The sequence below is a fragment of the Nycticebus coucang genome, chromosome 12 (genome assembly GCF_027406575.1).
Source record: "Nycticebus coucang isolate mNycCou1 chromosome 12, mNycCou1.pri, whole genome shotgun sequence".
Classification (NCBI taxonomy): domain Eukaryota; kingdom Metazoa; phylum Chordata; class Mammalia; order Primates; family Lorisidae; genus Nycticebus; species Nycticebus coucang.
This window is the reverse complement of record NC_069791.1, coordinates 16,132,065-16,159,023: the sequence shown is the minus strand read 5'-3', so window position 1 is coordinate 16,159,023 and position 26,959 is coordinate 16,132,065. Positions and strand designations below refer to the sequence as shown.

Below are 26,959 nucleotides of genomic sequence, written 5' to 3'. Positions count from 1 at the left end.
TCAGGCCTCTGGGATGTGCCGGGCGTCTGTGAGGTGTGTGTGTGGCTGTAAGTGGTGTTTTGTGACTCTGGGCTGTATGTCTGTTGGTGTTTCCACACGGGCCAAGTGGTTGAATCAGTCAAGTGTGACTCGGAGGTTGTGTGTGTGTGTGTACGAGCGTGTGTGCCACCAGAGGAAGCAGCAAGAGGCAGGAGCATCGATCCGAAGGAGACAGCGCGGGGAGGGGGACGCTAGGGGCAGACACCCTCCCTCCTGCGCGCGCACACGCACGCGCGCGCACACACACACCACACACATAGTCACACACACAAGCCATCAGGCCTCGCAGGCAAGGAGACCGCTCCGGACCGGAGGGAGGCAGCGCCGCCGAGAGTGGCCACGAGGAGGGGGCGAACCAGCGGGGGGAGCCCTCGGTCCCGCTCCGCGGTCCGGGGGCCCCGCGCGCACACCCGCCCGGAGACACCCTCGCAGACACTCGTAGGCGCGCACGCGCACCCTCTCCCCTCCCCCTCCCCTTCCCTCCCCTCCCGCCGCCTCCCGGCCGGACGATGGATCCCTGCAGATCCCGGGGCTGAGAGCACCGCGCACCGCGCAGAGGCCGGGCGGACCGAGCCAAGGCGAGCGACCGAGCTAGCGCGCGCCGGCGGTGGACAGATCTGAGCCGAGCGGGGCCGGGCGGCCGCTCCCTGCAGGGCTCTGCGCCGCGCGGCGCGGCTGCCGCCGGCTCCGGCTTCGGGCCATGAGCCCCTCCGCGGCTCGGCGCTGAACCCGCCACCGGTCCCGCGCCCCAGGACCCGCTGCCGGCTTCCGGCTTCCCGAAGCCCCCTCAGGTGGGTTTCTGATCCCCCGGTCTTTGGCCGCGGGGCTCCCCGGCACCCCGAAGCCAGAACTCTCCTCCCCTCTGGTTTTCCCCAGCTGCTGGGGCGGCTTGGTGGCTGGGGAGGGGGGCGGGGGCGAGCAGGGGATCTGACTGCGACGAGAAGCTGGACTGGCGGAGAGGGGGGGCTGCGTCCGGGGCGGGGACTGCTCGCTGTCATAGGGAACCGCGCCCCCCCACCCTACATCCACCTCGGGCACCCCTTACCCCGACTCCCAGCACGGACAGACAGACAGACAGACACACACACAGCCTGCGCCTGTGTAAGACCTGGAGATACCCGCAGGTGAGGACTCAGGCTGAGCCCCTCCCCAGCTGCATCTACCTCAGTGGGGGTTTTCTGGCCCAGGTTTACCTCAAGGGGCTAAAGCCCAGCCCTGGGGATACCCTTGACCAGGAGAGGAGCTCCTGATCCAGGATTCAGCCCACATCTAGGGGAGTTTTCATCTCCAGGATGGGGTGGATGTTTCTGTCCCAGAGTGACCCCACATCTGGAGGGAACTCTTGGCCTGGCTGTGGAAACATCAGGACTTACCTTTCACCCTCCAATGACTATATTTGGGGTCTCCCCTGGCCTGGTAAGCTTCCCTGGAAGAGCATTCTCTTGGCCTGAGCTGACCCCCTGAGCTTGTGTGTTTGGAGAAACCCTGTCCTGGGGTATGTCCTTTGGTCAGGCACCCCTGGGTTTGCACACCAGAGAAGTCTTCTGACCTCTGGACATGGGATTCTGGATGGACACATTTGGAGGGGCTCCATGTGTACTCTCATTCTAGGACAATGACAAACTGTCCTGCTCACCCCCCACAGGATTCCCTCGACAAGCATGGAACTGAAGGCCGAGGAGGAGGAGGTGGGTGGCGTCCAGCCTGTGAGCATCCAGGCCTTCGCCAGCAGCTCCACGCTGCACGGCCTGGCCCACATCTTCTCCTACGAGCGGCTGTCTCTGAAGCGGGCACTGTGGGCCCTGTGCTTCCTGGGCTCACTGGCCGTGCTGCTGTGCGTGTGCACAGAGCGTGTGCAGTACTACTTCCGCTACCACCACGTCACCAAGCTCGACGAGGTGGCTGCCTCCCAGCTCACCTTCCCTGCCGTCACGTTGTGCAACCTCAATGAATTCCGCTTTAGCCAAGTCTCCAAGAATGACCTGTATCATGCTGGGGAGCTGCTGGCCCTGCTCAACAACAGGTGGGTGGCTCCCACCCCACCCCTCAGCCCCACAACTAGAATTGTAAGAGTTCCAATCAGGGTGTTTGCCTCCCTAATGCGCCATAGAGCCCAGCCAACCCTGCCCTCTAGCCACCCCCATACCTGCCACTCACAGCAGAGGAGCTGGGGTAATGCTGAGCACCTAATTAAGGGCACCCAATCTCTGATCCCAGGATAGTCCCAAACAACTCTACCCCTACCCCGCCTGAGCTGTGAGACATTAATACCCTCTCTGGAGTGAGCTCTGCCCTCCTTCCAGCCTCTATCTTGATCTTTTCCTCACTTGGGGGATGAGGGACAGACCATTTTTAAAGGGTGGAGAGCACAGTATAAAAGCCATTGCTCCTGCCTTGACTCTCTGCCCACCCCATCCTTATCATGCTTCCTCTCACCCATGTGCTGAGATGCCCAGCCACTACAGATCCTTCTGTTGTCTGAGAACCCTGTGGCAGGTCCTCTAGACATGCCCAGCTTTCCTTCCTTGCCAATGCCTGGTCCTGATCCCCAAGGCTAGATGCTATACCCCCCACACACACACGTTGGGTGTAAGACATTGCTGGTTGTCCTGATCCATGTTCATCTCACCCCGGGCTCCAGGTATGAGATACCAGACACACAGATGGCAGATGAAAAACAGCTGGAGATACTGCAGGACAAGGCCAACTTCCGCAGCTTCAAGCCCAAGCCTTTCAACATGCGGGAGTTCTACGACAGAGCGGGGCATGACATTCGAGACATGCTGCTCTCTTGCCACTTCCGGGGAGAGGTCTGCAGCGCAGAAGACTTCAAGGTGGTGAGTGAGTTCCCTGGTATGGGATGCAAGTCAGCCTGGCCCCCAGAGGAATAGATAACAAAGAACAGGACAGGCCTCTCGTGGTCTTGCTATTCTGAAAGAGGAAGTTGTATGTCCTGGCTTTGCTTCTGGTGCTCAGGGACACATTTACACTGCATGAGGGCCTGAGCCATCCCTGACGGCAAGAGAGAGAGAGCCTATGGTGTACAACACACACACATATTCATGTGTGGCCTGGCGTAGCCCAAATCCACCAATCTTACCTTGTGGGCCACAGTGTCAGAGCTGGGGGGAGGAGGGTGAGCTACAGCCTTGTTCCTTAAAGTGAGGTCTGGGACCACAGAGACCATCGCTAGGAAGCTCAAAAGATATAAAGGACTTTGCCACCCCACTTTTCAGACCTACTGAATCAGAATCTACATTTTGTTTGTTTGTTTGTTTGTTTTTGGCCGGGGCTGGGTTTGAACCCACCACCTCCGGCATATGGGACCAGTGCTCTACTCCTTTGAGCCATAGGCGCCACCCCAGAATCTACATTTTAATAAGGTCCCCAGGTGATCTGAGTACACATTAAAGCTTGAGAGGGGAAGCTTCATCTTAAATAGACAGGTAATTCCCTCCATGCCACCCCCACCTTGTGCACATACACACACACACACTGTCTACTTAGGTTCCTCCTTGCCAGCAAGAGCCACAGAGCCAGAGACTGAGGAAGGAGAGGAGATCATGAGAGGTGGCTGAACTGGAGGCTCCCTTTGCTTTTTAAAATGGAGATGCCTCACAAATAAACACCCCACAACCCGAAGATGTGACTGCCTCAGGGAGGGTGTAGGGCAACTGGCTTTGGCATCTGATGTGCTAGGTGATCCTGGGAAAGTCACACAGATTCCTGGGGGATAAGACCTGGACAGAGACTAGAAAGAGACCAAAGGTGGGCAGCGCCTGTGGCTCAAGGAGTAGGGCACTGGTCCCATATGCCGGAGGTGGCAGATTCAAACCTAGCCCCAGCCAAAAACCACAAAAAAAAAAAAAAAGAGACCAAAGGACCTGAAGCCATGTATGAATAACATCACAGGAGAGAACAGTGCTTGTAGCTCTTTCTAAGCTTTCCTTCGTCCCCTGGATAAATAATCACATTACCTCTTTTTTACAAATGCATGAACTGAAGTAGAATGATTTGCCCAAGCTCTCATAGCTGAAGCTTACATACCTGGTTGGTGACAGATTTGGGATATGAACCCATGTCTTGGTAAGCCTCAGTGCAAAGCCTCTTTCCATTAGTAGCACTGACCCTGAGTTATTAAGTCTTCTTCCAATTCTGACTATTCTTCGAAACCCCATCTCCTCTGGGACCCTTTGGTCTCCATGCCTACTCCCAATTCTCTGCTTTCAGATCCTGTCTTCTCTTCCAGCCCATTTTCTCCCCCATCTGCTTGCATCTTCCTACTATTATGGGAACATGAACTGCATGTTTGTGTAAGGCTGGAGTCATGGTCATGCTTAGTGTTTCCTTCTGAGGTTACACAAGACTTCCCAATTTCTGTGCTCTGCAGACCTGTTTTGTGGACCTTTGTCAATCTGCTGGACACAGGTTACATGACTACACGCCCTGCTAAGCCAAGCTGATGGGGAGCTGAGCCAAGCTGACGGGGGGCTGAGCCAAGCTGATGGGGGGCTTAGCCTGGATGTAAGAACCACTCCTTCCTTCTTTCCAACAGAAGAGTCCTGGATTCCCCAGAGCCTGAGACTAGAGGTTCGAGTTCCCAGCCTCAGGTTCCCAAGCTCACAAACTGGGTTTCCAAGTATAGTAGAATGTAGGTCAGTGGTTCTCAACCTTCCTAATGCTGCAGCCCTTTAATATAGTACGACCCACAGGTTGAAAGCTGCTGGTCTAGGTGAAGGTGGAAGCAAGAGCCAGAACCACCTCCCTACACACACACACACACGCAAAGCATAAACAGAAAGAACCATCTTGGATGGTTCATAGTGTTAGATGAGGAAGAGACGTGCTTGGCTTTACTTGGGAAGGTGCTCAGGTATAAAGTTGGGATACAGTCAGGCCTAACAAAGTGTTTAGTTGGGGCTGCATTTGTGCATCACATCGAGAAAGATTCCAGGTGGTGATGGTAAGACATGTTTGGCTTACAATAATGGAGATACTGAAATGCAATTGGTCCATACTGAGGGGTCAATTCTAAGTAGTCAGATGGAAGTATGATTGGTTCACATAGATCTGGAGCAATCTGAGTTCTTCTAGCTAGGGAAAGAAACACATAGCATCCTGCAGTCCCAACTGTGGCGTTTCTTGATTCTGGATAGTCAGGGAAGACCAGGTATTTGCTGTTTCTTAGCCTGTGTCAAAGACCTGACCCTGAATCTGGCTGGGCCCAAACCTCTTGGGCCCTCCCTCTACCCTCTCTAGATGACCTCACTGCCAGCCCCTTTCCATGTCAAGAACTCTACCACTTCTGCCCATAAGGGTGTTCTTATACGGATGGGAGTCCGGCTGTGTCTATGTCTGAACCCTCCCTGGTGGAGAAAAAGGGCTGGGCAGGCATTCTCCCCCAGAGCCCCAGGCCCAGGGGGCTCACACACTCTTTGCTTGCTGTTCTACCTTCTCTCTTATCTCCTGGGTTTCATGATTAATATCCTTGACACTCTCTGCTAGGCCCAGAGGTGTGTTGGGAATGTGTATCCAGCTCCTTGAGTAGATGTAGCAGTGAAAGAAAATCTCTGTCTATAGGGTCAGGACTTGGGGGGACCATCTTGGCAGCATTTCCAGCCTCAAGAGCAGAGGTTTTTAACTGAGGAAAGAAAGTGGCCAAGGAAGAGGCTCTGGGCCTTTGGTTGTTCTTTTGGTAGCTCAGGAAGGAGCTGCTGAGGCCCACCTGGCAGGATGGCTGCAGGCCACTCCTCTCGTTACCCTTACCCTTGCTGTCCAAGCCCTTACTCCTTTCCTTCCTGGTGGGGTGCCTGGTTGCCTAGGCAACAGGGGCTGAGGCTCTTCTCTCCCACCCTACCTGAGGCCAGCCAGGCCAAGGCAGGGCAGGGGTTCCACAGAGGGGGTCTGGGGGTGCAGCTGTCTGCTGGTGTCTGGGTGGGGGCTGGGAGTGAGCACAGTTGCAGCTGGTGCCAGCCTCCAGCTGCACCTTGTCTGTCCCTGGCAGTGGGAGCAGCTGATGTGGCTGGAATGCTGAGCAGCAGCAAGGGGAGGGGGCTGGCAGATGGCTGCCCAGTCTGCCCCATGCCGCCCTTCCTCCGGCTGAGACCCAGACCCTTTGCCTGGGGAGAGCAAAGCAGGAGTTCGCTTCTGGACCCTAGACGAGAAGAAAGAGGAGATCAGACAGGGGAAGTCCTGAGGGTGGGTGGGTGTTGCCGACGATAATCTCTCTAAGGAGCAGGTGGAATTGGGGGACAGGAATCTCAGGAGGCCCATGGAAGTCTCCCCCAGGATCCTGGGTTGGAGACAGGAATCCCCGAGAGGAGAGGTGAAGTGAAAAAAGTGGGCACAGAAATCCCTTCAAGGCCGTGGGGGGCAGGAATCTCCTGGAGCACCTAGGGAAGTGAGATGCTAACATAAGAGGGGGTGTGGGTGATCCTGGGACTCCGAGGCAGAAGAGAGATTTCATCTAAAGGCAAGCCAAACCAGGAGTGGCTGGTCCCAGGAAGAGCTGGGCCTGGCATGAGAGTCCCTTGGGAGGGCCTGACCTTCCCACCTGGGTCTGTTCCTCTAGCTAGGAAAGGAGTGGATGGGTAAGGAGGGGAAAGGCTATCCAAACTGCTCTGCAGAGAGGAAGAAGGGTCATGGGTATCCCCACCCAGGGGCCTGGTAGTCTCCAGGGGTGGAGGATTGAAAGGGAAATATGCACAGATTGCAGAGGGATAGAAGAGGCAGAAGCAGAGAGATTAACTTTGGAGGACTGGCCCTCAATCCCCAGGGGTTCACCGACACCCCTCCTGCCTTATCCTTCCCCTCTCTCCTTCCCTCCCTAGAAAGCATCTGAACAGAATATGGGAGGGTGGAGAGAAGAGAGTGGAGAAGAGCCCACTGCAGGACTCCAGGGCATGGGCCCTGAGTTGGGGTCTCATTCTCTCCCTTTCCCTCTCTCTCCTGCGCAGATGTGCACAAACATCCTCCCTCACCTCCCTTTCTCCCCCAACCAGAGCCATTTCTGACTCCACCCCTCTCCCAGGGCTGCTTTCAGCTAAGAGGCTACTCAAAGCTAATTGATCTCCTGGCTGTTGGCTAAAGTAATAGGGAATTGATGTAAGTGACTAAGTGCCTCTAGGGGCAGAGCTTGGAAGTGGAGGGTTCTGGAGGAGGAGGAGGCCTCCAAGCCTTGGGCCTTGATGGAGAACCTTAGGTGTGGCCACTGCCACCCCCTGTGTGTCCAGGAGGCAGAGGGGAACCTGCAGAGAGGTCGGGAACTTACGGCTGTGGGTGGAAGCTGCTTCTGACTGTGCTTACATTTTGTGGATAACAATTTCAGTTCTGGGTGTGGTGAGGGAGATTGGATATTAGGAGAGAAGAGCCAGCATGGGGAGTGTTGAGCTCCACTGGGCTCATTCCTGTAATAGCTGGCACCACCTCTCAGGGCCAACTCCTGTGCTGGGGAAGGTCAGGGCAGCACAGGGGCCTCGGGGCTGAGAGCAGGGGTGGTACTAAGGAAGTCGGGGGCTTCAGAATGAGCAGGAACCCATTAGAGATGAGAGGACCTCAACATCCAAGCAGAGTTCATCCCCGCCCAGTTCAACCTCTCAGAAAATGCCAGTTTTATAGAATGCATTAGTGTCTCCCCTACTTCAAATGCCACAGCTGATGACCTGGCCAGTTCTCTCAGCAAGGGCCATTCTCCGGCCTGGCACATGCAAGTCTGAGGTGGTTGCTCCAGAAGCCTCTATCCTCTGGCTGAGAACTTTGGGGTGGCAAAACTGGGAATGAGACAGAAAGAACAAGAAGTGGTGCTTAGGGCGGCGCCTGTGGCTCAGTCGGTAAGGCACCAGCCCCATATACCGAGGGTGGCGGGTTCAAACCCGGCCCCGGCCAAACTGCAACCAAAAAATAGCTGGGCGTTGTGGCGGGCGCCTGTAGTCCCAGCTACTCGGGAGGCTGAGGCAAGAGAATCGCTTAAGCCCAGGAGTTGGAGGTTGCTGTGAGCTGTGTGAGGCCATGGCACTCTACCAAGGGCCATAAAGTGAGACTCTGTCTCTACAAAAAAAAAAAAAAAAAAAGTATTGTACCCTCAATGAATCCCCAACAATAAAAAAAAAAAAAGAAGTGGTGCTTAGTTGCAGGGGGAGGATGGGGTATTAGGGTTTCTGGGTTCTATTTTGGGCAGAGTTCCACCTGGCTCCATTTCTCTCATCTTCTAAGTCCAATTTCCTGTGAGGAAAGGGCTCTTTAAGGAGGTGGTAAAATTATTTCTTGTCAAAGGGCAGCCTCCCCAGGACTCTCTGGCCAAGCCCACGTTGGCCCACGTGTAATGGAAATGCATCACTGACTTACTTGGACACGTGTGTCAGACATCTTCCTCATGAAATATTTAAAAAGGAGCGCAAAACTGCTGTGTATTCACCTTAAGAGAAAGTTTTCTTAAGAAACTGTAAGGAGACTCTGCTGCTCCAGGATCTCTAAGGTCCCTCACGAGGGAGAGCAAGCTGTGATCTTCCTGAGATCTCGTGAGTTTCTGGAAAAAAAACCCTTCCCCACCTCTCATCTGCATGTCCTCAATGTGGCTGACGGTCTCAGGGGCCTGGGGGGTTGGGCTGCATAGTTTAGTGTCATGTGTCTCTAATTAGTGTGTCACATTAGCGTGCCAGGCTGAGAACATCCCTAGGGGAGACAATGCTGCAATGGCCTTGACCATGGACAGCAGCCATCTCAACCCTGTTCACAATATGTTCTTTGCATGCATGCCCCAAGTCTGCAAGCACACATGTGCCCTCGGTGTGTGTGTCTGGGGGAGAATGTGGATGTAGACCGCAGTGTGAGTGGAAGTATGTGGATGTGGCGGGGGGGCACCCGCAGCGCAGCATGTGTGGCTGGGGGAGAAAGCTTTTGTACAGACAAACCTCTGGTTGCATTCAGAGCACATACCAGCAAAATTAATCATCTCTTTCAGTCGTGCTTTGCAATTTACAAATTCCCTTTACTTTAGCTCAGATTATGCTTATAATTCTGGGAGATAGGAAATGCCAATATCTGCATCAGAAAGATGAGGAAACTGAGGCTCAGAGGTGCTGTGTGACCTGACCAAGGTCACTCAGAGCTGGGAAATGATGGAATGGGACCCCTGACTTCAGAGCTTTAAGTCCAGGTTCTTTGTGAGTGGCTGCAGGAGCAGGTGTGTGTGGAGGAATGTGCCCTGTGGAGAAGTGGTAGCAGTGTCATGGGGCAGGAAGGGAGAAAAGACATGCAAAGGAGAGACCCTCAGAATCCCACCCCCAAGTTGAATGGACCAAAAGAACCTTTTGACTCCTCTGCCTTTTCACTGTACCATCTTTCCAAGTCCTGACTTTGGAGGAACCCACAACTGGTTTTGTCCAGCATCACACCGGAGGAGCCAGGCTATACCAGAGGAAGTCACACACCAGGGCAGCTTGATATCACATTGTGTTCATACTCTCAGCATCCTTAATGGACCAGCATTGCTGCCTAGCAACCCCACCATGATCTCCTGGTCAACTTACTCTCCCTGATGACGACTGCAAACTTCTCTACCCTTCTGAAACAACCTTCTCACCCTTCCAAGCTCCTCTCTCACCCTTGACAGATGGGCTTGGCCCCCACTGAGAAAATAGAAGCCTCAGACACAATCTCCTTCCTCTGGGTACCTACCCCTAGAAGGGAGCATCTATCTCATCTGGGGTAAAATCTCTACCTGTTCTTTTCATCTCATCCCCTTCTGCCTTCTTCAGAACATTGTCCTACTAATCCTGTCTTTCCCTGTTCTGCAATTAGTCTCTACCTCTCAAATGAAACTGCCCCTTGACAACGAACCATGCTGAAGATGCTCCAGTCTTAAAATATATAGTGTAATGGCAGCTAACATATGTTGAACACTTACTATGTATCAGGCTTTGGGCTAAGATAAAAATGAAAACTCGTCCGTCTCTCCACAGCAGCTCCCAGCTCCTACAGTATCTCTCTTTCCCTTCACAGTGGACTTAGAAGTGATGTGTATATTTCACTGTCTCCATTTCCTCCTCTCTAATTCACTTTATGATCCACCCCAGGTTACCTTCTTCCCCCATCCCCACCACTCCTCCTAAATGGTTCTTGCTAAGGCCAGACCTTCATGTTGCCTGATCCAGCAAACAATTTTTTTTTTTTTTTTTTTTTTTTGCAGTTTTTGGCCGGGGCTGGGTTTGAACCCACCACCCTCAGTATATGGGGCCAGCGTCCTACCAGCTGAGCCACAGGCGCCGCCTCCAGCAAACATTTTTTATCCTTGATCTCTCAATAGCATTCACAATAGTTGACCACCACCTCTTCTTTTAACTCCCCTCTTGGTTTTCCTTCTATGTACAGCTGCATTCTGTCTCTTTGCCAGTTCATTCTCTTCTCCTTGGCCATTAAGTATTGTCACCATTCAAGGCTCAGTCTCAAGCTTTACTTTTCTTTTAAGCCACAAGACAACAATTTAATTGTACAGCTTGAAGAATTTTTACATTGGTATATCTTACAATGTAATATTTTTGTATGTTACATTGACATGTCTTTACATTGGTATAAAACATTTCCGGCACTCCAGAAAATTTCTTCAGGTCCCTTCCTAGCTAATACTACCCCTAAGAGGTAACCACTATGCTGTCAGCATAGATAATTTTCACCTATTCTTGAACTTCCCAGAGCATATGTATCTTCAATATAGTCTATATTCCCTGTGGCTGTCTTTTCTGCATATGATTATGTTTGTGAGATTGAGCCATGTGGTTACATAGCACTAGTTGGTTCTTTTTCAATCCTGTATAGTATGTCATTCGATGAATATACACATATTACAATTTATTTATCCCTTCTACTGTTGCTAGACACTTGGGTTCTGACTAGTTTGGGACTATCATAAATAAAGCTGCTCTGAGCGTTCTTGTTCATGTGTTTGGATGATGCATGCACTCACTTCTCTTGGGTATATAACTAGGAGCAATGGTTAAGTCATAGGGTAGGATTCTGTTTAACTTTAGTGGATGCTGCCAAATCAGGCCCTTTTTTTTCTATCTTTTTTTTAACTTTGTATACTATTTTTGGGCAGTCTCATCTTCACTCATGACTTCAAATACCATCTATACACTGACAACTGCCAAATCTATGTCTCAGCCCAGATCTCTCTTCTTAGCATCAGCCCCAATGGCCAATTTCCTACTTAACATCTCTGGTTGGATGTCCCTAAGGCTCCGCATAACCAGCCTGTGCAAAACCAAACTCATCATCCTACCTCCCAAACTAGTTCTTTATCTGTGTGCCTCATCTAGTGAGCTGTCCCACTGCTCACCCAGTTTTGCAAACCAGAAATCATTCCTGGCATTCCTCTCCCACACCTGCCTTGACAGGATCTACCTGCCAATTTTGCCTCTTAGACATCTCCGCCCTACCCCCTGTTCCAAGCCATCCCACCACTGCATACCTCCCCTGGACCACTGCAATGGCAATCTACCAGCAGCCCCTCTGGCTCCTGCACTCTGCAGCAGAGTGGTCTTTTTAAAGCACGACTCTGAGCACTTGAAATCCTTCCATGGGGAATCTTCCATTATCCTTAGACCAGAATCCCTCCTGTGGCCTTTTAAGATTGAGTGATCTGAGTCCTGCCTGCCCCAAACCAGCTCTCCAGCCACATCTGCCTCCTCATAGCTCTCTTCCCTCAGGGCCTTTCCACATACTCTGTTCTCTCTTTCTAGAATACTCTCCTCCACCATACACATGCACGCCCGTGCACGCGCACACACACACATGTACTTTTATCTAATTATTGCTCTTTTGTGTGTGTGTGCCATAGTCTCACTCTGTGGCCCAGGCTAGAGTGTTGTGGCATCATCCTAGCTCACAGCAACTCCTGGGTTCATGTGATCTTCCTGCTTCAGTCTCTGAGTAGCTGGAACTACAGGTGCCCACCACCACACCTGCTAATTTTTCTATTCTGTGAAGAGATGAGGTCTCACTCTTGTTCAGGCTGGTCTTGAACTCCTGAGCTCAAGGGACCCACCTGCCTCGGCCTCCCAGAGTGTTGGGATTACAGGCGTGAGCCACTGCACCTGCCTGTTCTTTTATTCTTTAGATTGCAATTCAAACATAACTTCCTCAGAGAAAGTCTCCCGATTCCCCAGTCTGGGTAAGGTCCTCTTGTCATTCATCCCTACAGAATCATATTATTTTCTTCTTAGCACTTACAATAGTTTACAATTAAATGTATATTTTTTTCATTTTTTAAATTGATGTGCCTCCCTTATTAAACAGTAAGCTCCAAGAGGAGCATTACCATTATCTGTTCTCCACTCCACTGTGGTGATGAAAAAATGAAAGAATTAAGGCACAAGGGATTTGGAGGTAGATGCCCTAACTCCAGCCTCAAGGCCACTACTGACTTTCCATGAGACTTGAATGGGCTGGTGTGGCTCAGTTTTCTCACTTGTCAAATGGGGGTGAAGTTACTCATTCTTACACATTTCACTGGGTTGTGTAAGGATCCCAGGAGATATCAATTGAAAACCATGAAGGAGTGGTTTGGAATTCAGAAGGAGATAAAGGTCAGAAACCACTCAGCCGCCACACACTATTAAAGACACATTCGGAATGGGAACAGAGGGCTCTGTATGTGTGTATGCTTGGGCACCTACCCTGGGCCTTCTGTGTATGCCTAGGGGTCTATGTATACCCCTTTACACTTTTCTCACCTCCTTATTGCTGCGAAAATTTTGGATTTGTCTACTTGGACTAGATGAAGGGGAGAGGGAATGTTAAAGCAGAGAGGATACAGGGGGTGGAGGAGGGAAAGTGTAGTTGGGATGTGTGGTGTGTGTGTGTAGTGATGTGCAGGTGTGCTGCGTGGGGCTTGTTGGTGTGGATCAAGAGGTATCTCACAGCATGAATCCTATGTACTCAATTTTGATATGAGGACAATTAATGACAATTAAGGTTATGGGGGGGGAAGCAGAAAGAGGGACGGAGGGAGGGGGGTGGGGCCTTGGTGTGTGTCACACTTTATGGGGGCAAGACATGATTGCAAGAGGGACTTTACCTAACAATTGCAATCACTGTAACCTGGCTTATTGTACCCTCAATGAATCCCCAACAATTAAAAAAAAAAGAGGTATCTCACCAGCCCTTCCAAACTCTCTGTCCTTTGAAGCTGCTTTGTGTGTACACGCCCTTCTCTCTGCCGGGGCCCCCAAGCTGGAAGCTCCCCCTGCCTTCATTTCTTCCCTCTGGAAATCCAGTCTGCTTCCCCTCCAGGATGGCTGATGGAGGGGGACAGTGCCCTCTAGTGGGCCTGGACCACCTAGGCAGCTGCAGCTTCCCCCAACCCAAGCCTCAGCCTAGGCTGCCCTCATCTCCAAGCCCAGACTGACCAACTCCTGTGAGATGCAAAGGAGGAGGATCCTGCCCTCTGGGAGCTTTAGGAAAATGAGCATGGGCAGGAGACATGAATTCATTCAGGAGAAGCCTAAGCACATCAGCTGAAGGTGGGGGTCTCTCCCCTCCTCTCTACAGTAGTTTATCTCTGGTCCTGGATGTTCCTGGGCTCTTTCTTTCCTTTTTTGGAGGCAGAGTCTCACTCTGTTATTCTGGGTGGAGTAAGGTGGCACCATGGCTGGCAGCAACTTCAAACTTTTTTTTTTTTTTTGAGACAGAATCTCAGTGTCACCCTTGGTAGAGTGCCATGGTGTCACTGCTCACAGCAACCCTCAAACCTTGGGCTTAAGTGATTCTCTTGCCTCAACCTCCCAAATAGGTGTTACTACAGGCGCCCACCATAATGCCTGGCTATTTTTTTGTTGCAGTTGTCATTGGTTTGAACCCGCCAACCTCGGTGAATGTGGCTGGCACCATAACCACTGTGCTACGGGTGCCAAGCCCAACCTCAAACTCTTGAGCTTGAGCAATCCTCTTGTCTCAGCCTCCAGAATAGCTGAAACTATAGGCACCCACCTCATGGCCAAGCTAGTTTTTCTATTTTTAGTAGAAATGGGGTCTTGCTCTTGCTCAGGCTGGTCTCCAAATCCTGAGCTCAAGCAACCCAGCAGCCTCCCCGAGTGCTAGATACACAGGAGTGAGCCATCGCACTTGGCCCCTGGTCTTTTTAGATTCCTGTTCCTCTGCATGGTCTCTGGGTCCTGCTCTTTTACTTTCACCATCCCTGTCCTTGAGGAGCCGCTGGTCACTACTCATGCCTGAAAGGCCTTGAGCAGAACTGGACCCTCCTGTCTATTCCCTGGGTGAGCATTCACTGGGCCAGAGTCACAGAAGGTTTCTCAGAGGAGGTAACATTCGAGTAGGGTCTTGAAAACTGAGTGGAAATTCTCCAGAATATGGGGGAGGAAGGCATGGAATTATGGATGAGCCCCCTGTGTCTGAGGAGGTAGCTGGATGTTGGCCTGGGATAGAGGAGCAGTGGGAGGGCAGGGGCCTGGAGAGGAAACTGCTTTCAGCTTTGTAAGTTGGCTTGGGGAGGGTGAATTTTACCAGAAGGCCCTGGGGAGTAAGAGAAGGTCTTTAAACAGGAGAATGGTCAGAATCACAAAGCAAGCACTAAAGGTGGGGAGAAACTGCTGGGGTTGAGAATTCAGGGAGACCAGTGGAGGGGCTGTTGTTTAGGCAAGAGAGGATGAGGCTAGTCTGAGGGCCATGGCAGAAGGGTGGAGAGGCTCAAGGCTCCTCTCCTCCTTGGGCCTTTGAGTTCCTGGCAGCAAAGCTGAGGACAGAGGCTGCATAGCAGTCAGTTCTACTAGAACCTGGCACCCCGACTCCCAACACTGCACACTCTGGAGGCTCTAGGGCAAGTGGAGAAGGGAAGTACAGGGTGCAGACAGGGAGGGGGAGAAGGACGAAGGTGATTGTGGCTTAGGTCTATGGGCTAAGGAATGTGGAGGACTAGCAGATTTGTCTGGCCCCACTGCTCTCCCTCTGGCCCTGCAGAGGAAGGGTTAACTTGCCAGACCTCCCTCCCTCCCTTCTTCTCTCCCCTCAGGTCACCTTCTTAGCCCTAGAGACTTGGCTGATGGCTCAAGTTCCTCAACCAGTGGCCCTGAGTAATCAGAGTACACAGAGGGGCCAGGGACCAGGGGTGTGGGAGCCTCCGAGAATGAGGGGCTAGGGCAGTGGTTCTCAACCCTCCTTATGCGTAACCCTTTAATACAGTTCCTGTGGGTCGTGACCCACAGGTTGAGAACCGCTAGGCTAGGGAGTCTATAAAACCGGGGGCTTTAGGGAGAACTCCAGGTTGGCTCCTAATGTCTCCAATGAGCCCAGGACCCCCTGTCGCAGCAGCACTGATCTCAGTTTCTTCCACCCACCAGAGGAGAATCCTCAAATTCCTGAACATTGGGGCGGACGAGCTGAAAGGGGCAGTGGCAACCTGCCAGAAAGCTTTCCAGCTCCAAGAGACAGGGCCCTCCCCCCATTCCAGGAACTGGCCAGAAATGAGTCTGTGGTCAGTGAGAGACCTCTGCTAATGGAACCTGGGCTGCCACAGAGCGGGTGGAGAAGGGCAGAGGGACCTGAGTGCAGCTCAGAATGGGAGGGCACTGCTGATGTGAGGCAGAGTTGGGGGGCAGGGCTGGCTGTAGGAAACTCAGGAATCAAGGGGAACTGGGGGTCAGGGAGTAACTGGAAAGTTCATAGGGGTCAGAGCAGTGATTGGAAGGTGGGATTCCAAAGAGTAATTAGAGGGGCTCTAGGGTCTAAGGATAGATTGAGAGAATTGGGGTCCGTGAAATAATTGGGGGCATTGTAGGTCGAGGGAAATTAAAGAGGAATCATAGGTCTGAGAGTGTGTTGGGGTTTGGGGGCTCAGATATCCCAGAGGAATAACTGAGCCAGGTGAGAATAAGGGAGAGAACCCAGAGTTGGGATGGGAAAACTGAGGGATGTGCTGAGGGAGTGATTGGAGGATGTGTTAGATACAAATGGCAAAAAAGAGAGAGAGATTGGAGGGTGATAGAGAGCACGCGTTTGTGTGTCCTTGGGGTGGGGGGTCGGGAGAGGGCAGGGAGGACCCTGTTGCTAGCTGAGGTTATGATGTCATTGGGAGCAGAGGACTGCACTAGGTCCCCTTCACCTGAGGGGTGGGTACCAGAAGCCCCAGCCCTTTCCCAGGGTTTCTACTCTGTTTCAAATCTCTCTGTCCTGCTAAAGCTGCTGACAGGAAAGGGGCTGTGGCCCCCTCCTCTCTATCAGCCTCCCTTTGCCAAGCCATTAATTATTCATCAGCCCAGACACCCGCCCTCCCTGGCAGGGCAGGCTGGGCCTCCTCTCCACGCCCCGCCCCATCCCAGCCACACTGCCACAGAGGCCCCGGTGAGGAAAGACGGCCAGGCCGGTGGCAACGGAGACCCGGCAGGAGGGCTGGGTGGCTGGCCCTGCTGGACCCCTGCCTAAGGTCACATCACCTTCCCCCCCTCCTCCGCACCTTCCCCCTTTCTCGCCAATCCCCTGGAGAAGATGCCCATCCAGATCTTCTGCTCTGTGTCATTCTCCTCTGGAGAGGAGGCTCCAGGGCCCTTGGGAGACGTATGGGGTCCCTGCCACCACTGCCACCAGCAGCGGGACAACTCAGAATCGGAAGAGGATGAAGAGAAGGAAAAGGAGAAAGCAAGGCAGGAAGCCAATCAGGGGGATTCACCCAGGGACCTTGTGGCCTTTGCCAACAGCTGTACTCTCCATGGTGCCAGCCATGTCTTTGTGGAAGGGGGTCTAGGACCAAAGCAAGCCCTGTGGGCAGTGGCCTTTGTCCTGGCACTGGGTGCCTTCCTGTGCCAGGTAGGGGACCGCATCGCTTATTACCTCAGCTACCCACACGTGACTCTGCTAAATGAAGTGGCCACCATGGAGCTGGCCTTCCCGGCAGTCACCCTGTGCAACACCAACCCCGTGAGGCTGTCCCAGCTCAGCTACCCCGACTTACTTTATCTCGCTCCCATGTTGGGGCTGGATGAAAGCGATGACCCTGGGGTGCCCCTGGCTCCACCAGGGCCTGAGGCCTTCTCTGGGGAGCCCTTTAACCTGCACCGTTTCTACAATCGCTCCTGCCACCGGCTGGAGGACATGCTGCTCTACTGCTCCTACCAAGGGGGGCCCTGTGGCCCTCACAACTTCTCAGTGGTGAGTGGGCCCCATGCCTGGCACAGCACCCTAAGAGTGCCTGCCGTGGCTCTCCCTGACCAGCCCCTGGGGCTGGGGCTAGTGACCATGCTGCCCCCACCTCGCCTGGCCCACCTACGCCAAAGTTCACCCAGGAGCCCAGAGTCTGGAGCTGGGCTGATATATCCAGGTCCACACCAGTACTGCTATTCTTGTGTTGTTTTTTTTTGTAGAGACAGAGTCTCACTGTACTGCCCTCAGGGAGAGTGCCATGATGTCATGTGGCTCACAGCAACAGCCTCTGAGCAGCTGGGACCACAGATGCCCGCCACAACGCCCAACTATTTTTTTGTTGCAGTTTGGCCGGGGCTGGGTTTGAACCCGCCACCCTCGGCATATGGGGCCGGCACCCTACTCACTGAGCCACAGGCACCGCCCTCTTCTTGTGTTTTGGTTTGTTTTGTTTTAGAGACAGAGACTTTGTCGCCCTCCCTAGAGTGCTATGACGCCACAACTCACAGCAACCTCAAACTCTTGGGCTTAAGATTCTCTTGCCTCAGCCTCCCAAGTAGCTGGGACCACAGGCACCTGCCACAACACCCGGCCATTTTTTTGTTGCAGTTTGGCTGGGGCTGGGTTCATACCCACCACTACGCCCTACTCACTGAGCCACAGGCGCCGCCCAGTACTGCTGGTCTTGTTAGAACTGAGTCTGTCCTAGTTGGTAATTAGCTGCTGCCCTGAGGTCCCTGGTGTCTCCCTAAATATCCTCCAGCTTCCCTTGCTCCTCTCCAGACCTCCTCATGGTCCAGGAGGACCCCTGGACCTTGCTCCATCTGTGAAGTCAACATTTGATCTGATGGTGGATGCCTGTGCCTGGCCAGTTCACTATTTTGACTGTCACCCTTGGACTGAAACTGGGTGGGTGCCACCTGGTCTCTATAGGTGCAGGAGAAGGGGGTGGAGGGGAGATCATGAAAAGGTGGTGATGGCCTCCACTTCCACTCCACCATACCCCTTGCCAGCAGCTCCTGCAGCAGGGACTTCAGAGCACCCTCACTTAGTCTTCCTGTGTCTCTCCTATGGGTGCCCCACCCCCACCATCTGTGTGTGTGTGTCTAAGGATGAATAACAAACAGGTCTTCTCTATATCATTCCTGCTCCCCTAACTCAGACTAAGTGGCCTAGGACCCTCATCCCAGGGAAGCCCTCACTGAGAGAGGTGTCCTCCCAGTGGCTCTTCCACCCAGGAGTTTAGGGCCTTCCCTGCTGAGGGACCACGTGGGACCCCCTCCTCTCCTCAGCTCATCTTCCAGCTCTGATTGGCCTGTATGCTCTCCTCCCACCAGGATCCAAATGCTAGGCCTTCCCTCCCCACACACCCATCCCTCAGTCTTCCCACCTCCTCCCTAGTGTAGGAGCGGGTGGGTTTCATCATATTGGTCTATCATGCAGTGACTGCTGACTTGCAGAGAGACCTGGAGATTTGGGCCACTGGGCCTCATCGAGGCCAGAAAATGAAGGAGTGTGGGACAAGGATCTGGTCAACCTGGCTTCCTCTGGGCCTAAGGGTAGAGCATACACTTCTTACTCAAAACTAGCAGGTGGCTCAGCAGCCAAGCCCTCTGGGCCAGTGGTAGGCTGGGCCACCTCACACCCTGTCACACCCCAAGACCTAGTGGTGGAGCTGGGGGATCAAGAGCCTTCAGAGTTCTCTTAGCCTCATCTGGACCTCATCCACAAAACAGGGGAGGGCACTGAGTTTTCTTTTTTTTTTTTTTTTGTAGAGACAGAGTCTCACTGTACCGCCCTTGGTAGAGCGCCGTGGCGTCACACGGCTCACAGCAACCTCTAACTCTTGGGCTTACGTGATTCTCTTGCCTCAGCCTCCCGAGTAGCTGGGACTACAGGCGCCCACCACAACGCCCGGCTATTTTTTTGTTGCAGTTTGGCCGGGGCTGGGTTTGAACCCGCCACCCTCGGCATATGGGGCCGACGCCCTACTCACTGAGCCACAGGCGCCGCCCATGGGCACTGAGTTTTCTTTTGTAGAGGGGCGTAGAGAAGGCTGTTTTAGGAAGGGGAAGGGGGCAAAGACTATTTTTCCCAGTAATCCTAACTGCCCCCACTGCTTCAGTCTCACCTGGAACTCTTTTGTCTCTTCTCTTCTCTAGGATGTGTCTGGGCTCACGTTATGAACCACTTTGTGAACTTTGTCACTACCATCAGTAGTGAAAGCACATCTACCCCATTTGTGGGAACTTGGGGACATTTGGGGAGGCTGTAGGAAAAGGGCCATGAAGAATTGGTTTACTCTTCTCTCACAGCTGTGTGGTCAGAGCTGTGATAAGAGCAGAGCTGGAGCATGGAGTGGGGAGATGGGAGACACTGCCCCAGGCCTGAAATAGCTTCTGAGGCCCTCTTAGTTCTGCAAAAGCATTGTCAAACATACCATTCCCTGGGGTGGATTGGGGTGCTTAATCCCAAGAGTGGGGTGCTTGGGGAAACATGGTCCTTGGCAACCGGGTCCATGTTCAATTTCTAGAGATAGTGGGATAGACATAAAGGACTAATGGTTGAAGGAAATAAAATGTTTGGCTTGAGTCCTTCTCTTAGAAAGAAGAGGATGATTTCAGATGCTTGGAGTAAAATCTAGAAGACAAGATATGTCTCAGAAGGCCCCAGAAGCTTGGGCCTAAGGGGAGGGTCCTAAGGAGGAACCAGATATCTGGCAGTGATAGGATCTTGGTGATGAAGGTATATGTGTCAGGGTCTTGGCAGGAAAAAGATTACCCCTGAAAAGTCTATTGAAAAAATTGGGGTGGCACCTGTGGCTCAAGGAGTAGGGCACTGGCCTCATATACCAGAGGTGGCAAATTCAAACCCGGCCCTGGCTCTGGCCAAAAACTTCAAACCCCCCCCCCCAAAAAAAGCAAACAAACAAAAAAAAAAAAAACTTTAACCCAAGCAGAGCTGTGGGCAGGGTTTAAGAAACCAATGAGGGGGCTTGGCGCCTGTGGCTCAAATGGCTAAGGTGCCAGCCACATACACCTGAGCTGGCAGGTTTGAATCCAGCCTGGGCTCGCCAAACAACAATGATGGCTGCAACCAAAAAATAGCCAGGTGTTGTGGCAGGCACCTGTAGTCCCAGCTACTTGAGAGGCGGAGGCAGCAGAATTGTTTGAGCCCAGGAGTTGGAGGTTGCTGTGAGCTGTGATGCCATAGCACTCTACCTGGGGCAATAGCTTGAGGCTCTGACTCAAAAAAAAAAAAAAAAGAAAAGAAAAGAAACCAATGAGGGGGGCTAAGGCAGCTAGCAAGAGTAGGAAATTATTATCTCGTCTAGGCTGAAGGAGCACAAAAGAAAACAGTGCTCTGGAGGGAGTTTTCCTGGCAAGATTTGTAGTCACCAGGGTCCCAAGACACTGCCAGAATTACAGAGGGGAGAAGCCTGGAGAGGATCAGAATCCCAGTTTTTCCTCTTGCCTTCTGACCCCTCACTGATGCCTCCCATTGGCCAAACCTAACTAGAAGCCCATCCAGGTGGCAAAGGAGCTCAGGTGATGTGCCCCACCAGGATCACCTTTTCGGGGTACAGCAGGGCAGAGAACAGGTGGGAGAGAGGAACAAATGTACAATGGGCTATTCAGGAGGAATCACTCCCAAAGGATGTTGAGATTCCAGAAACTGGAGGATATGAGGACAGCCTTTGGTGAGCAGATGGTGCTGGCGGACTCTAAGGCTCTCTACTCTGCCCCTGCCAGGTCTTCACACGGTATGGAAAGTGCTACACGTTCAACTCAGGCCGAGATGGGCGGCCACGGCTGAAGACCATGAAGGGTGGGACGGGCAATGGGCTGGAAATCATGCTGGACATCCAGCAGGACGAGTACCTGCCAGTGTGGGGGGAGACGGGTATGTTACCCCTCAGGGCCCCTCCCCATGGCTCTGGGCCCCAGCCTCCACCAAAGGACTCCTGGGCTCCACTGTGGGACCTGGGCAGGGTTTGGCCTCTCCCCTTCCCTCCCCCAGCATCTCACCATCTCCACCTCCGACTCTACCTGATTTCCACACTAACATATCTCTGGCTCAGTTACTCTCCAAGGTAACCAGTCATCCTTTTCCATCAGCAGCCGCCACTCACTCTATAAATAACTCCCTCTCTTCTCAGGCTGCCTGCCTGTCTGGTCTCGGGGGGCCTTGGGGCAGAGAGAGATGGGAGAAGGGAGAAAGGGAGGGGGAGAAATGGAGAGCATCTGAGACAGTGACACTCTCTCTGGGAGAAAAAATTTGAAACAGCAAGATGCAAAGCAGAAGCCAGGGTAAGGCAAGAAATGTGTAGGACACAGGGGTCATTGGAGCAACAAGGAACTGAGAAATGCAGAAGGAGGCTGGGGTAGGCTAGGACTCATAGACTCCCCCGCCCCAGTCCCGGTATATGCTGTGCTTACAGGAGAGGTAGAATTCCCCCTGCTCTGAAGGGGTCTGAGGACCCAGAAGCCCTCTCAACCCATACACCCCTCATTCCCATAGATGAGACGTCCTTCGAAGCAGGCATCAAAGTGCAGATCCATAGTCAGGATGAACCTCCTTTCATTGACCAGCTGGGCTTTGGTGTGGCTCCAGGCTTCCAGACCTTTGTGGCCTGCCAGGAGCAGCGGGTGAGAGGACTATGGGAGGCTGATCCTGGGTTGGGGTGTTGAAGGGTCACCATGGAGTGGGGTGTGTGTGTGTGACAATAATGGAAAAGGGAGGTGAGTTAGGGTCTAGGGGGTCATGTGGCTTGTCAGATGCATAAATTATCTAATGAGTGAGAGTGCTCTGTAAACTCTGAGACCTTCAGAGGCTGCAGAGGAAGAAGAGGCAGAACTCCTGAGTTTTGCATCTTGTCAGATAAATCCATCGAGGTAACTCGGGGAGAAGTCCCTACACTCCCCCAGCTCCCCGGCTCTCCCAGCAGCTCATCTACCTGCCCCCGCCCTGGGGCACCTGCAAAACTGTTACCACGGACTCGGAATTGGATTTCTTCGACTCCTACAGCATCACTGCCTGCCGCATCGACTGTGAGACGCGGTACCTGGTGGAGAACTGCAACTGCCGAATGGTACACATGCCAGGTCAGGCCCCAAGGCTCGAGCACAACTCCAGGGTCCCTTGACCTACACTACCCCTCACCAACTCCCCATCCGTGTCAACCTCCTCACCCCACTTCCAGCCCGCCCCATCCCATACCCACCTTGCTGTCCTCTCTCTGACCTCAGTTCCTTCCTGTTCTAAAAGGGATAGGTGGGAGGTTCTAGGAGGCAGGGTTGTTTCCAGGGTAGATGGGGGTGGGGGCCTGGCTAGTCCTACCCTCCCACTCTCTCCCACTTCCACCTCCTAGGCCTTTGGTACCACCAAGATCACAAGAACTCTTTCATCTCCACCCTGTAGCACTGTCTTCTCTCCTCTGTAGGAGATGCCCCATACTGCACTCCAGAGCAGTACAAGGAGTGTGCAGATCCTGCTCTGGGTGAGATCCCCTGTCTTGGGGAAGTCTGGGGGGAGGGAAAAGATGCTGGCAGCCATATGCACAGGGGTTTCAGGGCAAGCTCCCAGAAACTTCCAAAAACTCCTGGACTAGGCTGCATTCTTACCTGTATCTGACTTTAAGGCTGAGAATAGTATCTTCAGAAGCCTGTATGGAAAATGAATGGGGGTCACCTGAGAAGGGCCTTCACCCTCTTTCCTCAGCCCCTCAACTGGTTGACCCTGGAGGGCTCTGAGGGAATGAGATACAGGATTAAGAAATATCCATGGGAAGGCTTAGTAAGGATTAGCATAGGGTGGGAACAGGGCTAAGGTGAAGAGCAGGTCAGGAAAAGAGAAGGGGGCCCAGGGTTCCTGTGGACAGGGCCAGGATGTGCGTGTTGGGACGATGCTGTCAGAAGGGCGTCACTCAACTGGCACCTCTTACCTGGCTGGGTGCAGACTTCCTGGTGGAGAAGGACCAGGAGTACTGTGTGTGCGAAATGCCCTGCAACCTGACCCGCTATGGCAAGGAGCTGTCCATGGTCAAGATCCCCAGCAAAGCCTCAGCCAAGTACCTGGCCAAGAAGTTCAACAAATCTGAGCAGTACATAGGGTAAGGGCTCTAACTGTGTAGAGCAAGGGCCTTAGGCTGGGACTGTGAAAGGTATGAGTGGGCTTTGATCGTGGCTGCAAGCAGAAGGTAGTTGAGAGAACACAGGGAAGATCCAAGAGGGAACCGAAGAGTCCAGGGTGGGTGCGGAGGGGAGATCAGAGCAAGCACAAGCAGGGGAAGCACCCCTCTCTCCTCTCTCTTCTTCATTCTCATTGCTCTAAGTGGGATCACCTCATACTTGCCAGTCTGCAGAACATTTTGTCATATGTGCCATCTTATTTAGTCCTCACAACAACACTAAAAAGCAGGGGACTCCATCAGCATCTCATTTTATGGATATGGAAACTGAGATTCAGAGAGGCTGACTTGCTAAGGTCACCTGGCTAGTAAGAGGCAGAGATATGACTTGAACCCAGGTCTCCTCCCCCAACCCCTGTGCAGGGAGAACATCCTGGTGCTGGATATTTTCTTTGAAGTCCTCAACTATGAGACCATTGAACAGAAGAAGGCCTATGAGATTGCAGGGCTCCTGGGTGAGCTGCTGATGGCACCCGACCCCTTGCCATGCCATGGGCATGGTGTGGCTCCCTATCACCCAAAACAGGGTGCTCACCTCTGTCCCAGAAGGGCCGCCATCCCCAGGGCCTTCCTCCAAACCCTGTTGTCTTGGTATGTGATGAGGAAAGCTGGCTGAGCCTTCTGTCAGGTCAAAGTGGAAAAGACAGGCTCATGGGCATACCGGAGGGGTGGGGTGGAGGTGAAGGCTAAGGCTATTTCACATGCTCCTAAAATTGGCCCAGAGACTCAGAGTGTTGGAGTATTTTGTAAACAGTTAATTTTCCTGAAAAACACCTGTTCCTTTTTAGAAAAGTAGACAAATGCAAACAATCATAGACAAAAAAAATAAAAATAAAAATTTCACCAGAGTCTGGCTTTTCGGTCCTTCTGTAAGAAGGCTGCCAATCCCTTTGCGAATACGATTTGTTTACCCCAGTCCCAGTAAGTCCCGATGCCCTCTCGGTGTCCTGACCCCACTGACCTTCCTGCGCCCCTTGCCCCGGCAGGTGACATTGGGGGCCAGATGGGGCTGTTCATCGGGGCCAGCATCCTCACGGTGCTAGAGCTCTTCGACTACGCCTACGAGGTAAGCAGGGGCGGGGCGCAGAGGGGCGTGGCCAAGCAGGGGCGGGATCCAGCCCGCCCACACGCCCGCCCCTGTGCTAGGTCATCAAGCACAAGCTGTGCCGCCGAGGGAAGTGCCAAAAGGAGGCCAAGAGAAGCAGCGCGGACAAGGGTGTGGCCCTCAGCCTGGACGACGTCAAAAGACACGTGAGGGAGCAAGCTAGAGGCGCCCTCAGTCCTGCCCCTTCCCCCATCTCCCACCCCCCATCCCCATGCCCCCTTCTCTCCTTTGCCTCCCCAACGCCCCAGTGCTGTCTGTGGCCTTTCCGATAGATAACTGGTCCCTGTCCATGCCCTTCCCCTAGAACCCGTGCGAGAGCCTCCGGGGCCATCCTGCCGGGATGACGTACGCTGCCAACATCCTACCTCACCATCCGGCCCGAGGCACGTTTGAGGACTTTACCTGCTGAGCCCTGCAGGCCACTGAACCAAAGGCCTAGATGGGGAGGTCTAGAGAGCGAGGGGGTCCCCAGCTGCCTACCCCCTACATCTGCCCTGGGGACTCGACCCCCACTCCTGGACAGTCCTTTCCTCTTGACTGTGGTGAGGAAGGCATCTTGACCATGGAGTCCTCTCCCTGCCTCAATCCCATTCTTTTTGTGTTTAACAAAACTAATCTAAATCTTAAAAAGAAACTAAAAAGGGAGAATAAGGCAAGGGATCTCAGGCTGCCCCTGTCTCCCCCATGCTGCCTCCCCCTAGCTCCCAGCCTGAATTCTGTCTTTCTGGCTGTCTGTCATCTGAGTGTCCACCTACATTCTGCTGCCACCAGTCACCAAAGCCCTCTCCTAGTGAGGGGTGGAAGGGATCCCGGAGGCCTGGAATTTGGCCCCAAACCAGAGAATGTATCTTAAGGGGGAGGGCTAGTGGGGGGGCTTCCCCAGCCTTAAGAGACCCTCTCAGCCCAGGAACTGCCCCCAGATCCAAGTCTCCAGGCAGGAATAAAACCCTAATTCCATTCCCTCACACCATGTGGAATCTCTAGGAGGGTGGGGGTGGAAGATCCCTTGAAGAAATGGAGATAGGGACATGATGTTGTCCTGGTGCTGTAGGCCACGTTCTGATACCACAAGTTTCTCTCCCCCCTCCCAAAAAAAGCTGCTGGACAGAAATCCCAAGAGGCAGCCCTCCTCTGTCATTCCTTAAAAGACATGGCTGGTTAGCTTCCAGCTCAGGGAGAGGGGCACTGGTGCCTGACCTCACTAGTCTCTCTCCCAGAGGCCCTTGCAGAGGCCACATCCATAAATTTTCTTATGGAACTCTCCTAAGTCCTCCTTCCCAACTTCATTTGCTTCTCTCAACAACCTCATCTGCATTTTCTATTTCTATATGATACAGACTCTATATTGCTATATCTCTGTATATACTTTCCCCTAACCCTGTCTGTTTCTACCCCACCCCTTCTTGTCTCTGAGAACCATCCTCCCACCCCAATTTCCCCCTTCTGTGTTTCTGCCCCCTCCCTGGTCTCTGAATGCCTTCGCCTGTATAAAGAGTTGGACTCTCTCCCCTGGTGTCTGTACTGTGTACACACATCCCTCTGAGAAGCACAAGGAGACGACACGCGCATTGTAACCTTCGCACTGTCTCGGTGGCGACAAAGGAAGCTGTGAATCACAAGCTCTGCCTCTTTCTGGCCTCACCCTCTTCCCCCAACCTGGGCACCCTTTGCCCTCCCTGCAGCCTTAACATTCCCTTCCCCTGCTCCATCCACCCCAATGCCCTTTCCCAGCTGACTGTGGCCCCCCCCAGGGTAGGGGTTGCTATAAAGTCATTCCCTACCTAGGGGATGGAGATGTGTTCTGGACACTGAGCCAGGAGAGTCAGAAACAGAAGAGAGCTGGAGATTGGTGAATCCTGAAGCTGGGCAGCAAGTTGCTGACAGGCAGAAGCTGAGGTTCTCTGTTAGTGGCCTTTCCCTCCTTCTGGGGTGTCCAGCTCCCTTTCCTCACCTGATACTCAAGCCCACCATTTATATTTTCTGGTGAGGTAGGGTTTGGTAGTGGGAGGAAAGATACAGGCCTAGAGGAGGAGTTGGGAGGGTCTGCTATTATGTCCCTCCCAACCTTAATGAGAGACAAGTGAGGTGGAGGGCCTACCCTACCCCTCCACCAGGCACTCCTCCCAGGCCAGAGCCCCTCCCCTTCCCAGGCCTTCTCTGTCCAGATATCTTTTGGTCTCCAATCCCAGGACAGGACCTGTGGGCAGGTCACCTATGCATTGATCTGGAGCTGCAGAGTAAGGCTATAGGATCTTTGGAAACTCTTAGGTTCTAGGAGTTCATTAGAAATCATACCTCCCCAAAGGGAAGGAGGAACAAGGCCAAGAAGCGTGCACTGGATAGGGGAACAGCAGGCAGGGCTCTGGGTGAAGCATGCCTCTGGTCTAATAAACTGGGTTTCGACCATCTCTTCTTCAGTGTTGTTCTTCTCTTATTCAAAAAGTATTTAGATATTCCCACTAAGGGTCTAAAGCTGAGCT

The 26,959-nt window shown here is 53.0% G+C and overlaps 1 protein-coding gene and 1 pseudogene across 4 annotated transcripts; both read left to right on the top strand.

Moving 5' to 3' along the window:
• Positions 1–319: 319 nt before the first annotated feature.
• ASIC1 (acid sensing ion channel subunit 1) lies at positions 320–25,984 on the top strand. 4 transcript variants are annotated; one of them, XM_053554981.1, is made up of 12 exons: positions 320–830; positions 1,685–2,062; positions 2,681–2,876; positions 20,937–21,087; positions 21,706–21,833; positions 22,133–22,289; positions 22,628–22,684; positions 23,143–23,296; positions 23,738–23,829; positions 24,361–24,440; positions 24,521–24,625; positions 24,784–25,984. In XM_053554981.1, the coding sequence occupies exons 2-12, from the start codon at positions 1,701–1,703 to the stop codon at positions 24,886–24,888; spliced, it is 1,587 nt and encodes a 528-aa protein (XP_053410956.1). In that variant the 5' UTR covers positions 320–830; positions 1,685–1,700; the 3' UTR covers positions 24,889–25,984. The 4 variants fall into 4 exon arrangements, with proteins under 4 accessions (XP_053410956.1, XP_053410955.1, XP_053410952.1 ...); XM_053554980.1 differs by having other exon boundaries at positions 22,130–22,289; XM_053554977.1 differs by lacking the exons at positions 320–830; positions 1,685–2,062; positions 2,681–2,876 and adding an exon at positions 13,908–17,193 and having other exon boundaries at positions 22,130–22,289.
• On the top strand, positions 24,919–25,984 carry LOC128561881 (uncharacterized; annotated as a pseudogene).
• Positions 25,985–26,959: the final 975 nt, after the last annotated feature.